This window comes from Magnolia sinica, chromosome 5 (assembly GCF_029962835.1).
Source record: "Magnolia sinica isolate HGM2019 chromosome 5, MsV1, whole genome shotgun sequence".
NCBI classification, from domain to species: domain Eukaryota; kingdom Viridiplantae; phylum Streptophyta; class Magnoliopsida; order Magnoliales; family Magnoliaceae; genus Magnolia; species Magnolia sinica.
The window spans coordinates 110,369,644-110,384,469 of NC_080577.1; the positions used below are offsets into that span (position 1 = coordinate 110,369,644).

General features: G+C 40.4%; 1 protein-coding gene across 2 annotated transcripts in view; it reads left to right on the forward strand.

The window, feature by feature from the left end:
• Positions 1–13,593, forward strand: part of LOC131246676 (uncharacterized) — a 52,870-nt gene extending 39,277 nt beyond the window's left edge. Inside the window, exons 1-3 of one of the 2 annotated variants that reach the window (XM_058247031.1) lie at positions 447–646; positions 2,525–2,735; positions 8,710–13,593. In XM_058247031.1, the coding sequence (XP_058103014.1) occupies positions 482–646; positions 2,525–2,735; positions 8,710–13,466 (5,133 nt within the window). In that variant the 5' untranslated portion in view covers positions 447–481 and the 3' untranslated portion in view covers positions 13,467–13,593. Of the gene's footprint in view, positions 1–446; positions 647–2,524; positions 2,736–8,709 lie in introns of those variants that run through there. The other variant, XM_058247030.1, reaches the window with a different exon arrangement.
• Positions 13,594–14,826: the final 1,233 nt, after the last annotated feature.

Genomic DNA, 14,826 nt, shown 5'->3' on the forward strand with positions numbered 1-14,826 from the left:
AACTTGATCGAAAACTTTTGTAATCCCCAGTAAGCTTTTAACGGTGGGCGTTCAATCAAAAACTGTTTCATATGGTGTGGTCCACATGAGTTTTGGATCTATCATATTTTCGGAGGATTATACTAAAATGAGGGTGCAAAATAGATGGACGGTGTGGATAAAACATATACATCACGATGGGCCCACAGAAGTACGCAATCCGAGTCCTGATGAATCACTCGTATTCCAGTTTCCACGTGCGAGGCGATTGGAATTTCCAAGTTTACTCGAGCGAGTGCGATTATATTTCCCTCGCTCTCAGTGATTCTCTTTCGGTGGCTTTTTGGGCTTTTCCATGTTTTTTAACTTCTTCCCTAAGCATATCTTCCCCTTTATAAGAAGCGAAATGAAATACAGAGAAATACTTTTTCTGGTTTTTGATTTCCTGCATTTGGATTCCCATAAGAAATAGGATTCTGGCATTTCACGACTGACAGAAGGGATGGAAACAAGAACGCCAAAACAGCATATTGAGCATATTAGGAGAGAGACATTCTCGATCGGAGGAAAACCAAATCCTCTAGCGGGAGCTTTACATCAGGCCGTTAATTATCTGTCCGCCGAGCTGTATACTAAAGACGTCCATTTTCTAATGGAACTCATTCAGGTCTCTCTCTCTCTCTCTCTCTCTCTCTCTCTCTCTCTCTCTCTCAGAATTCTCTCAGAATTGCTCTCTCTCTCTCTCTCTCTCAGAATTCTCTCAGAATTGCAAATTGGCTGGGCCGGTCGACAAGGACCGGCTTGGCTGGAGTAGGATGGACCGGTCTGGGTGGGCCTCACAACCCGGCTGTTGGGCCCATGCCCTGAATGTATTGGACTGGGCTTAATCCATATTGACTAATTCCATTCTTGGGGAATTTTAAAATTTTGTGGGTCTTCGCAGGAAATCTTGCTAAAAAAAAAACTTATTATAATTTAAGAAATAATTTTAAATGGGATTTTTATGGAGAAAATGCCTCCATGATTTGGATCCAATCATGAAGTGGACCAATTTGTAAAAGTTAATATAGACCACTCAAAACATCCAAATTCAAGTGTAGCCCATCTGACCATTTGATTGGCTTGGTTTTTTGTTCTTGCCATCTCCATAATAGGGTGCATATGTTAGATGGTTTGGATGTTGTACACGTATCATGTAGGCTCCACAAGTCTTGATTTTCACTAATTTTTAAAGAGAAACTTAGATGAGGGTTTTTTTTTTTTTTTTTTTTTGTAATATCCTTACTCAAAAAGCATCTCCCTATCAATTTTGTTATCAAAATTAGATTTTAAAATGCTAATGTATAATATATGAAAATTTATTTTAAAAATTACTTGATTAATATAGAATTAACATACAGGTATCTTTTTCAAAGGACTTATCAAAAAGCCACCTTCATCCAGGTCTATGTGACCTTATGAACAGGTTGGATGGTAATTAACCGTTACGGTGGGGCCTAGGAAGGTTTCAACGTGAGCTTCATTTTCACAGCTGCTTCCTGTGGTGTGGTCCACTTGAGCCTTGGATCTGTCTCCATTTTGGGCATATACCTTACAATGATATGAAAAAAAATGTATGGACGGCTTGCATACAATCCATTAATCACGACAGCCCCTCAGCGGCCCTGTCCGTTCCTAGCTAAAGATGGGCGGGGCAGTACCCAATCAGCGTCCTACTCCGTGGAACCACCTGTGCCAGCATGGCAGACAGTTACAATATTAAAGTCGGTCACCAGGTGGGTCAGACTTAAAGATATTCTAGTTTAGAAAATGAAGCTTGTACACTCATCAGGTGGGCCATGATTTTAGAAATGAGTGGACGGCTTAGAAAACTTCATCCAAGCTTCCATAGCTGTACATTTGTTCTATATAAACCGTAGCCATCTTGATATATATATTTTTTTGACTGATCAGACTCTAGGAACAGGGAATCTATTAGTAGGGACCCCTGATAGATGGATTGGATCTCATAACTACGTGCTTGTTTGTCCATGAGCTGCCTATACACACGTACGCTATATATAGGAAAGCTCTTTCAAGCCGTCCGTGACTGGGCATGTATCAAATAAATGGTCCATTATCCGCACCACTTACTGGACTGGTCCCACGATGCATGTGTGGCTATCCTTGAATCATATGGATATGGGATGATCCTAACCGTTGGATTGACAGAGATTCCACCATTTACCATTTTCTTTTCTTGACCTTTAAGCGATAAGAATCACTCAATAATGAAAAATTAACCACTTCATCATTTTAACTAACTTAACTGTCACACATTTATTCCTTGTTTCTTTCACCATTTCATCCTTGTAAAGGAATGTTCACATACACTTCACTGGACCTTAAGTTATGGCCCATCTTCTATACACGTGTCAGCATGCCACATGTGCATGAGCTGTCCAATAGGCGGGCCCCACCACATAGATCTCTTGGTTTAAAATCAGGCTGATTCAATCATGAGGGGTTGATGCAATGAAATGAATTTGGATTATGAATTTTACAGAATGCGGAAGATAATGAGTACTTGACTGGCGTGGATCCATCGCTGGAGTTTGTCATCACATCAAAAGACATCACTGAAACCGGCGCCGACTCCACTCTACTTCTATTCAACAATGAAAGAGGCTTCTCCGAGAAGAACATCGACTCCATATGCAATGTTGGAGGATCCACAAAGAAAGGGAAGAGGCAACGTGGATACATTGGAGAGAAAGGTATTCCAATTCAGTAACAGTTATTCTTCTCACCACTTCTTTACTTGATTCTTCCTTCTTCTTCTTTTTTTTTTTTTTTTTTTTAGGACCGGATAAATTACAACATTTCTAATTGTTTCCCTTACAAGAATTTCGACGGGGTTACGGTGTTATTCGAATAAAGTCGGGATGCCAAATAGAAGAGGCCATGATATCGCCTTAAAATGATCCAGTAACAATAAATGATGCCCTTAGATCTTAAGATGTTTCTTTTTGGAAAGAAGCTATAAACAATGAGATGGATTGTATAATGTAAAATGGAACATGAAAACTTGTGGATCTGCCCCAGGATCGAAACAAGTATTTCTTTTGTTGATAACAAAAATTAAAGTGGTTGTGTATGAATTTCGTCATTGTCTAGATCTCCCACTAGAAATTGGAAATGTCGCTAGGGGCCGTTTGGATACTACCAAATAAGTAGTTTTTTTTTTTTCTTGTCTAGGTTAATAAGTTAGTTTTTGAAAAAAAGAAAAGAAATTAGTTTGGTTATTAAAATTAAATATAAGTAGTTTTTTTACAAAAAAGTAATTTATTTTTAATTACTTTTCTACTTCTAAACGTAAGTTATTTTTTTCATTTTCATTTGTTACAGATCTATGGCCATCAACCCATTCTAAGTTCATATGTTTGGAAAATCATCCAATGAATAGGTAAATTAATGGGTAGATGGTCTAGTGGGCCTCGCATGATGGATGATCTACATCAAAGGTCCCCTCTAGTAATGAATGACCCACATTCAAGGTGAGCCCCACATGATGGGCAACCCACATTGAAGGTGGGACCCACATGATGGGCAACCCACATCAAAGGTGGGCTCCACATGATGGATGGGCAATTAATAATGGTTGGCCAGCATGATGGATTATCCACATCAAGGTGGGCCCCACATGATGTACAGTCCACACCAAAGTCAACCTAATGATGAGTGGCCCATATCCAAGGCGGGTCCTGCATGATGGACAACCCACATTGGAGGTGGGCCCACATGATGGACTATCCACATCAAAGGTGGGCTCCACATGATGAGAAGTGGATATTGAAGATGGGCTTCCTATGATGGACAATAACATTGATGGTAGCCCCACATTATGAATGACTAACATCAAAAGTCGGCCCTACCTAACGAACTGTGCGCTTTAAAGGTCGGCCCATAATGATGAATGGCACACAACCAAGGTGGGCATTGCATGATTGACAACTGACATCAAAGGTTGGCCCCTACATGATGGACTGCCCACATCAAAGGTGGGGCCCACACAAATGAAGGATATCCACATCAAAGGTTGGCCCCACCACATGATGGACGGTGGATATAAGTGGGAGACATTCAAGATAATTACTTACGATGTTGGATACCAAATAATTAAATATGATTTTTCTACTTTTTGGATGATAAATACGTTGTTTACCAAATACCTGCTGAAGAAACTTAGATAAGCTAAAGTAACTTACGATCCAAACGCCCCCTAGATGACCCATGTAATTGACCTTCCACTTGGGTGGGTCCTTCCATACATCTTCAACGGTGTAGAAATACCAATGTTCAGACAATCTTAACAGTTCAATGTTGAGACATACAGAAGGATGATGGAAAAGGACATTTGGCAACTGTCGGCGATGAATGTGAAAAGGTCCCCCAATTGGACGGGTGGGGTTGCGCATTGTGTCATTGGCAAACAATACCCCATCCATGGTGGGAACCACCTCATCAAGGTTCTTGACAATGGATGTTCATGACACGTGTCCAATGTGAGAGAAGTGCATTGGATAAGAACTTGTTGAGCTCCCCAATTTCATCATGGTGGGACCCACCTGATGAATGGTCTTGACAATGGATAATTGTCCAACTTGAGAGCAGTGTAGCAGATAAGAACTTGCTGAGTTCCCCAATTTCATCATCATAATCATAGCTATTTGGAGTTAACTTAAGTTCGAATATTTGAATTTTCCAGAGTCTTTGTTTTTTTGTTTTTGTTTTTATCATGCATCCTCTTTTAGGTGTTCTTAAATCCTAATGCATTTTGGAAGTTGAACACTTTATCTTCGGTTATTAAGCTTTCTGTTCGTGCTGCAAGCTTGAAGTTATGTATGATAATCTGTAACATGCTCTTCCATTCATCTAACTGTAAGCTTCTTGTTTACTCAATGAGTTCTTGATTTTGGTTGCGGTCTGAATAGGGAGGTTTTTTATACTCCAGCATATGACTCTCAATATGCGGACTATATTGTGCAGCTCACATTCATTAAGTCCCAAAAGTCAGATTGGTTGAACAATCCTAACCCTTGATATGTGGAAACTTGTTTGTTGAAATAGTACCATTGGGTATTTTTGAAATGGTCAGATATCAAATAAACGTTTTCATAATACATCTAAACTGGGACCCGTAATTGGACATTTTGATTTGAATTACTCTTATAACGCATATTCAATTTCTAAATAATTACCAACTGCTCACGTATCCTTCATCACTCTGCCAAAGTATCAAAGTGATTTTGTTTTCCTTCTTACCATGCTCTTGTGAATAAGGGGCTCAATTTGAGAGCTTTCGTCATCATCATAGCCTTGACCTATCTGTGGGGTTCATCAACATCATATCTTGTTCAAGCTATTTTGGGGTTGATCTTCATCATGGCCTTGTTCCAGTGATTGGGGTCGATCTTCTCCAAAGCCTTCTCTTGGCTATTTGGGGTTGATCATCAGTGTCCTTATCTTAGCTATTTGGGGGGTCCATCTTCATTTTAGCCATGTCCCAACTATTTGTCGTTGATCTTCATCACACCCACATCCTGGCTTTTTGGGGTTGATCTGATCTAGGGGTGCAACTCAGGCTTGTTGGCTTGGGTTTTGGGTAAACCGAGTCCAACCAGACCTCAAGAGGACCCAACAGACCCAACCCAGCTTGAATTCCAAACTGAGGTGCCCAACCTCTAGCCCTCTATACTAGACCCAACAGGACCCAACCTGACTGAACCTAACCCATCCCAAGTAAATGTGACCCAACCTGAATGTGCTCAACCTGAACCCAACCTGAATTCAAATTGGGTTGGCATATTCCAACCCAGACCTGACCCAAGGACCTTGACAACCCTACTTGAACTCAGGTTGGATCAATCAAAGTTGCAGCCATATCTTTGTATTAGCTATTTGGGGTCAATCATCACAATGCCCTGGGTTGATGTACAAATCTTCTTTTGCTGATTGCATTCAGTGGTAGGACTGGCTGCTCACCATCTACTTTATGTTGGCCTTTCAACCTGTTGACTTCTAGGTGGATTTTCCCATTACATCTTGGAAACTCCATAAAAACCTCATGGAACTTGAAAACTGTTTTAGGAAAAAGATCCCTTTGTTGATGGGGTAACTTTCGCTTTAAGAAAAGATCTTACTGATCCAATGTCATTTTTATCAGATAATCAATCCGAGTAACTTTAAACTCAACAAATCTCATCTACATTCACAATCAATATCATAATATCTAGTACCTTGAAGGCACATTGAATTGCATTGCTTCTTCAAAATCATACTCCATTGATGCTCTGATAAACCTATTGAGACATTGCTTCTTCCAGGGCGTTATATATATATATATATATAGCCCAAGATGAATCTTATTAGAAAGAACAAGAATGAGACTATCTCCCATGGATGGCAATACTGTCAACTCTTTCATTGATCTCTAATGATAGGAAACAATGTTGCAAATAGCTACGCTATATAGCGTGTAGCTTACACTATGTAGCGTAGCTTGGCCTTAATGCTATGTTGCTCATGAAAATAGCTCAAGTCACATGCCGCCTACGCTACATGATAATTTATGTAAGCTACATGCTATATAAGACTACACTACATGCCACGCAGCTCACATTAGAAGTTATTTTTCACTACGCAATGAAAGTCAATGTTTTCAATGATTGGTTATGAATTCCTATTTTCAATAAAAATTACTTAATCTTATCAATGCTTTTAGTAAAATAATATAAGTAACAATATTAAATCAATTTTCTTGTTGTTTCTTTACCTTTATATTTAATCATTGCCCTTTCCTATTACTTTAGACTTCATTTGGTTGCCCCAGATATGATGAAATTATGTTAATTTCATAATTAATCAACCTAATTTGGTGCAGAATATTATGTATTGATGCAATCACATGCAACCTTGATTAAAAATCTAGAAGTAATTTCTAGCTTACGCTACATGCTATGTACCTTATGCCTTACGTTTCAGAGAGCTGAACGCTACACTACATGCTATTCACTATTTAAAACATTGAGAGGAAATTTTATTATTTAAAAAAAGAAGAAGAAAAGAACCATAATATAAGGGGAATAGAAGAAACAAGAAAAGCAATACAAGCTCATTGCAAATATGACCATCATGTTGTTTTTCTCTATGAGTTGTGGTTTTTTTTTAAGATGCAAAATGAGAGAATAGTTAGAGAGTTATGTTCCCCAATTTCTTTGCTCATTTGCATTTCAAATTAGCAAAGCAAGGTTAGATGCTTGAGATAGATAGTTAAATGGATGCATGGATGGATTGATGGAGAGTGCAATATAATGAATGTGGCAAAACAATCTAACCTGTGATATGAGAAACAATCAAACACAGGCGACAAGCATAAAAAATACCTATATAATGCCTAACATGAAAAATCTGTTGCGCAGCAATCCAACAATGCAGTGAACTGAGATCCAATCTCAAGTCTCACCCACAAACGATAACTAAGAAGAAATATAAACTAGAAAAAGAATCAAAGCATTCCATACAAACCACAAGACAAGATATACATGGAAAAACCCCAACAAGGGTAAAAAAACCACGGATGCAAACTTCCACTATGAAGAAAAATGAAAATTACAAGGCAATATACTAACCTCTCCTTTGGAAGTACATAGAAAACCATTTGCCCACACCTTAGAATTATTTTTTATACCCTAGAAAAGCCCTAGGGACACCTATTTATAGTTTAGGCAACTTCCCTTTCGTACCCTTGCAAAAACCGACTCAAATTTCCGCAGTCCGCATCAAATCCGGAAACAAATCTGCGTAACCTCGACTGGTCGTGCAGACTTCACGACCGGTCGAGCGGACCCCTCGACCGGTCAAGCATGGGCCACGACTGGTCGAGCACCTCGGAACCCAAAAATCTGATGCTTGCTGGACTTTGAGTCGAGCCAGTCCATGACTGCTCACGATTGGTCGAGCATAGGCCACGACCGGTCGAGCAGCCCCCAGATGTGGCTCCACATCTCAACAAAATCACCTAGGAAGCTACCCAATGGATAAAATCACAAGCAGCAACTTATCATAACTCATTATTAAATTCAAACAAAGAGAGTAAGACAGTTGCATATTCAACACAATCCATACCATTAGTCAGTTGAATCAAGTAGAGTCTTTATTCCGTTTGCTGAAAATTTTTGTATATATTTCAATCTCCACAAGAACAGGGTTTTATTTACTATTGTATCCACTTTCAAAACCATAGAACCTTCTCTTCATCTCTTGAAAACATCATTATCATCACCATCATCATAGCCTTATACGAGCTATTTGGACTCAGCTGCTGCAATCCTGGTTCTTAGTCACAAACCAATCTCAATATCTGAAATAGGAATTCTCATGTTTGATTTGGAAAACGCCTGGCATCAACCCTCCTTTAACTAGGCTCAGGACAGGGTGGAATGTTTTTACTGATGAAGAATTCCTCATACATTGAAAACTTGTTCATAATACACAGTTCTTGAACATGATCCTTCCTATCATTTCCACATTCAAAACGTTTGAATGTTTATTATTCATCTCTTGAAAAAATATGGGTTCTTTCATCATTCCAAAAATAGCTCAAATAAATTGCCTTACCATTACCTGCCTTTTTATTTCTTTCAAATTTCTTTTAGTATGATCAAAATTAACATTTTGGGTGATTGGCAGGTATCGGATTCAAGAGCGTATTCCTCATTACGAGCCAGCCTTATATTTTCAGCAGTGGGTATCAGATAAGGTTTAATGAAGAGGCACATCCAGACTGCAATCTCGGATACGTTGTCCCCGAGTGGGTGGACGAGAACCCAACTCTCTCTGACATACAAAAAATCTATGGCACTGATAAAACCCTTCCAGCAACAACTATAATCCTGCCATTGAAGTCGGAAAAGGTAACAGCTGTGAAGCAACAGCTATCGAGCATGCACCCTGAGGTCATGTTGTATCTTTCGAAAATCAAGCAACTTAGTGTCAGGGAAGACAACGACGATCCTCAGCTCAATACAGTTAGTGCCATCTCTATTTCGAGTGAAACCAACTTCAAGAGGATGAAGAACATTGATGCAGAGTCCTACACTCTCCATCTATCAGCTGAAGAGCACTGCAAAGGGGAAGAGAACCAATGCATTTACCATATGTGGAAGCAAAGATTCCCAGTTAAATTGGAAAACCAAATTGAAAGGAGAAAGGAAGTTGAGGAATGGGTGATCACACTAGCATTTCCCTTTGCGGAACGTCTCGCTCGAGGGATGGGAACACCTGGCGTTTATGCCTTTCTGCCGACAGAGATGATCACAAACTTTCCATTCATAATTCAGGCAGATTTCATTCTAGCATCATCAAGAGAAACAATACTCTTGGATAATGTGTGGAACAAAGGCATTCTCGATTGCGTGTCCTCTGCTTTCATCAATGCTTTCATCTCTCTTGTGAAAGAAACAGGCAATGCACCCACATCCTCCCTCCCTCCAATGTTCAAGTTCTTGCCTGTAAAAACCTCTTCATTCGAGGAGCTGAACATCGTGCGAGAGGCAATAAGAGTGAAGGTCGTCGCGGAGAATATCATACCATGCGAGTCGTTCGCAGAGCAAAAGCTATTCTGCAAGCCCAGCGATGTAGGCCGGCTAATGCCTGCATTTTGGGATATCTTGATCAAGGCAAAGGAGCAAGGTGTGAGTTTCCAGAATCTTATATCCCACAGGACCTACATTCTAAATTCAGCATTTGATGAGGCCAAATACGATGATGTCCTGGGTTTCTTGGGTGTGGGGCCCATCGACAATGAATGGTATGTGAAATGCATCAGGAGCTCGAATTTAGTACTGGGTGTTTCCGAAGATCTTTATATGGAGCTGCTATCCTTTTTCGCAGACAATTGGAAGATTTTTGGGAAGACTGATATCAGGAACATACCACTTTTGAAATACATTGATCGGAACTGCAATCAATCATTGTCAAGCATCAACAATGCAACCAAGACTAATGGTAACACGATATGCTTTTCATCCAATGCCAATCATGTTTTGTGGCTTATCAATTGGAACCATGAATTCCGATGTGCCATAGACCGCTTCTTCTTCCCGGAAGGCATGCACAAGGCTTTCAGATTGTCTCCAAAGAGGGAAACAATACGGGAATGGCTTCGGCGGTATGCTGGAGTGGGCTGTCTGACTGTATTTGAATATGGTGATCTTCTCGCCAATGCAGTGAGGAATGATAGAAAGCTGAGGAATGTTAAAAAGCTTGTCATAGCTTTCACCCACTTCTTATATCACTCTCTCTCAGAGAAATACTTGTCAGATCGGGAAGTCTCTCAGCTGTGTGGTAAAATGCCGCTTGTAGATAACTACGGTCAGGTGACTACACAATGGAGTTGGGTCCTCGTCCCTGCCAATGGCAGCAAGTGGGCTGGATTGTTGGGTTCGAACCCATGGGGAGGAGAGAACTACGTCGAACTGAGTGAAGATTATGTCCAGGAGGGCTATTTTGCTGGTCTGCATTCATCGAAGAAACAGCTGATGAAGTTCATGGAGGTTTACATTGAAGCTTTTGATGTACCCAGTCTATTTCCTCCTGATGCTGCCTTTCCTACTGTGTCATCTTCATTGACGAAGGAAAAGATGTTTCTGCTTTTGGAATGGATTCAGAATTTAAGATCTAAGGGGGTGCAGATTCCTGGCAGATTCTTGCGATGCATCAAGAAAGGGAGTTGGCTGAAGACATCTGTTGGTTACAAGCCTCCCTCGGAGACATTCCTATCAAGCTCTGACTGGGGAAGCCTACTTCAGATGGGGTCCATGATGGTCGATATCCCCTTGATCGACCAGGAATTCTACGACTACAGGATCAGTTACTACAAGGAAGAGCTGAAAACAATCGGGGTGATGTTCGAGTATGGGGAAGCATGCCAGTTCATCGTCGACCAGCTCATGAAGCTAGCCAATTCCATGAGGCTAACGAGTGCGAATGTGCTATCGATGTTGCAGTTGATAAAATTCATGCGGGAGAAGTACCTGTTACCGGAGGAATTCATCAAGAGTGTCAAATGCGGGAGTTGGCTAAGGACCACTCATGGCAACAGATCTCCAGTGGGGTCCATTTTATATGGGCCTGAGTGGAAAGCTGTGTTGGAGATCAGCAATCCACCCTTCATCGACAAAGAATACTATGGTGAGGACATACTCTTGTATAAAGCAGAGCTTCAGCTGCTTGGTGTTGTAGTTGGCTTTGATGTGAATTGCCGCATCAACATTGTGGTCAACCACTTCAAATTGCCTGTCTCTTTAACTTCTCTGTCAGCAGATAGCGTTCTTTTGATATTGGAGTGCATTCGAAATTCAGGATCGTCCAACCAGATCACAAAGAAGATTAAAAATCAGAGATGGGTAAAGACCAATCTCGGTTACCAGTCACCAGCCAACTCTTTCTTGTTTGATCCCAAATGGGGATGCCTTATGAAGGTTGTCAATGGAATGCCATTGATTGATGAACAATTCTACGGGAGCGGGATCCGCTCATACAAGGATGAGTTGAAAGCAGTTGGGGTATTTGTAACGCTACAAGGAGTGTCTAAGGCAGTAACTCTTCGTTTCAAAGAGCTTGCTAAGATGTCTTCTGTTAAAAAAGAAAATGTGCTTGCATTGCTAGCATGTTACCGGCACCTAAAGGAAGCAAAATGTAGATTCCCCGAAGAGCTATTCAACTGCATACTCGAAGAAAAATGGCTGCAGACCCGTTCCCATGGCTTCCGATCTCCAAAGGAAACAATACTGTTTGATTCAGAATGGGAATCTATCTGTCCGATCACGAACCTCCCTTTCATCGATGACAGCAAGGCATGCTATGGAAAAGACATCCATGAATACAGAAATGAGTTGGAGGATTTTGGCGCTGTAGTCAAATTCAAAGATGGGTCGAGGTTTGTAGCTGCCTATCTTAGTATTCAAAACCCGAGCAGAGTAACTTCAGCAAGCATGCTGTCACTGCTGAAATGCATTCAATACTTACAGAAGCAGAGCAATGCCTTGCCAGAGGAATTCATGCGACAGATCAATAAGAAGTGGCTGAAGACGCATATGGGTTATCAATCGCCGAGCAAATGTATGCTGTTCGATTCGAAATGGGTTTCCCTAGAACATGAAGATGGCCCATTCATTGATGAAGCTTTTTATGGGACTGAAATTGCATCATATCGAAAAGAGCTCAATGCAATTGGAGTGACTGTGGATGCTGAAAATGGTTGCCCATTGCTTGCGGGCCACCTCAGTTGCCATTCTCAATCTACAGTCATAATTAGAGTCTATGAGTATTTGAGCAGATTCAACTGGGTCCCAGACAGTAAGGAAGCTAGCTGGATTTGGATACCAAACGGAAGCGCCAAGGGCGAATGGGTGGGTCCGAAAGGCTGTGTCATTCATGACAAGGATAATCTCTTCGGCTCACGGTTGAAGGTTTTGGACAAGTATTACAAGAACGATATACTTGGCTTCTTCTCCATGACGCTCGGAGTAAGCTCAAATCCAACTATCGAAGATTACTGCAGTCTGTGGAGTGATTGGGAAAAAACTGACCACAAAATGGTGTATGAGGAGTGCTGTTCTTTCTGGGAATTTGTGGCGAAGCATTGGAATTCAAAGGTGGAGAAGCTTCTCTCGAGCAGTATCTTGAAGGTGCCCGTGAAGATGGCTTCCGAAGGATTCCGACTAGTTGACAAGCGAGATGTTTTCATCCCTGACGACCTGCAATTGAAGGATCTTTTCGAGAAGGCTTCTCAAGAACCAATATTTGTCTGGTATCCTCAACAGAGCTTGCCTTCTCTTTCTCGCTATAGGTTCAATAAGATCTACAGCAGCATTGGTGTCCGAACCATTTCCGAATCCGTTCGAAAGGCTGAATCTTCTGCTTCGAACAAGATCAAATTTGAGAAGTTAGATCAGAAATATGAGATGCTCCAGAGCAGTTTGTTCCGAATTGCACTCGGGTTTCTCTCCAATCCTTCATTTGAGATGCCCTTGGAGGCGAGACATCAGACAGTGAAAAACCTTCTCCGTGTCGAACTGTTTGTTTCAGATGAACCCATTACAGTAAGCTACAATCTGACACTGTCTTCAGGAAAGATCATCAGAACAAAAGCTGCACGAATGATTCGTTGGGATAGAGAGGATTCAAAGCTGTTCATTCAGAAGATGGATAAATCGTCCGGTAACAAATCCCGCATGGAATTCGCGACGTATTTCTCTGAAGTGATAGCTGAAGGGCTGTTATGGGCGGAGCCTGATTGGATTGCGGGCCTTCGCAAGCTTATCAAGATTGGGTGCTTGTTGGAATTCAAGGAGGCGGCAGTGGACTTCTTGCTGAAGACTAAGAATCTGCAGGTTTTCATGGAGGATGAGGAGTTCCTCAAATCTGAATTCTTATCTGCATAGAGACTTATGAAGCATGGTTTGTACTGAAACTTTCTGTTTTTGATTTTGATAATTTGAAAATTGTGTTTCTCTGTTTTGTTTCTTGTTTGGATTTTGAAGCTTTTTGGAGTTAGTTTCTTCTGTTTGTTCAGGACAAAGTTTAGTATTCCAGTATAAATTCTTCCTACCTTGTTAAGGTGCAAGTTTATGTGGGGCCCACTTATTGGACCATTGGGATGAAGGGGTCCATAAGTGCAAGTTTGTGCTGGATTCCTCCAAATCCGGTAGAAAGAATTTGTTTGGATTGTGAGAACTGATCACCTACACCACCCATCTTTTCTGCCTACATGTAACTAGTGCAGGAGATCTGGTCCTTGCAAAAAGATGGGCCTCATCATGAAGAAAGCATATCTTAAAAATGAGGCCGAGGCCAATTCATATTTAGGTGTTCCTCACCAGTCTGTAGATTCAGTACTGCTTTTGTGTCCATGATTCCAAAGGTATGCCCAACCAAAAAGGTGGGCCCACAGCTTTGATATAAATCCTAGACCGTTAATAAACAAATAAGGAAAAAGAAAAAGAAAAGAAACGAGAGAGAGAGAGAGAGAGAGAGAGAGAGAGAGAGAGAGAGAGAGAGAATTTTAGAGGGTGATTTCATCTCATCCATGTTTTTTTTTTTCTTTTTTCTTTTTTCTTTTATTCATTGTATCTTTTCTTTTTTTAATCTGATCAGTCCAATGTTGGCCATTGATTCGTGCATTAAATCTATCCGAATTAGACTTTTGTTTTGTGTATTAAATTTCTTCTCGATCAAATCATTGATTTATGTGTACAAATCATGTAAATCTGTCCATTGAATTGTGTACAAATTATGCTAATTTATCTGTTGATTTATGTGTACAATCCATGCAAATTTGTCTATTGATTTTGTTGTACGAATCTGATGGTCTAATTGTGTATTTGATATGTATAAATTTGACTGCTGGATCCTGTGTTTAATCCGTGTAAATCTGACCATCCAATCGTGTATTCAATATGTATAGGTCTAACAGCTGAATTGTTTATACAACCTGTGCAAATCTGACCGTTCATTTGTATGTACAAACTGTGTACTTGTGGACAGAAGTGATGCAATCAATGATGCATTAGAACTGCACAAATATGAAACCGTGTATTTTCCCACAAATCTTAGTTATAATATATAGTTCGGATTTCAAATTTTTATATAGATTTTTTCATCTCGTAACCTCTCAAGTTTCACTCGTGATTCTTTTTATCATGATGGTGGTAAGGTGTGACCTGATCTTGAATTATGGTTGTGGTTTTGGTTCTTTATTGGGATTTGAGATGAGTCATGGATTCATTTATGGTTTTAGTTTGA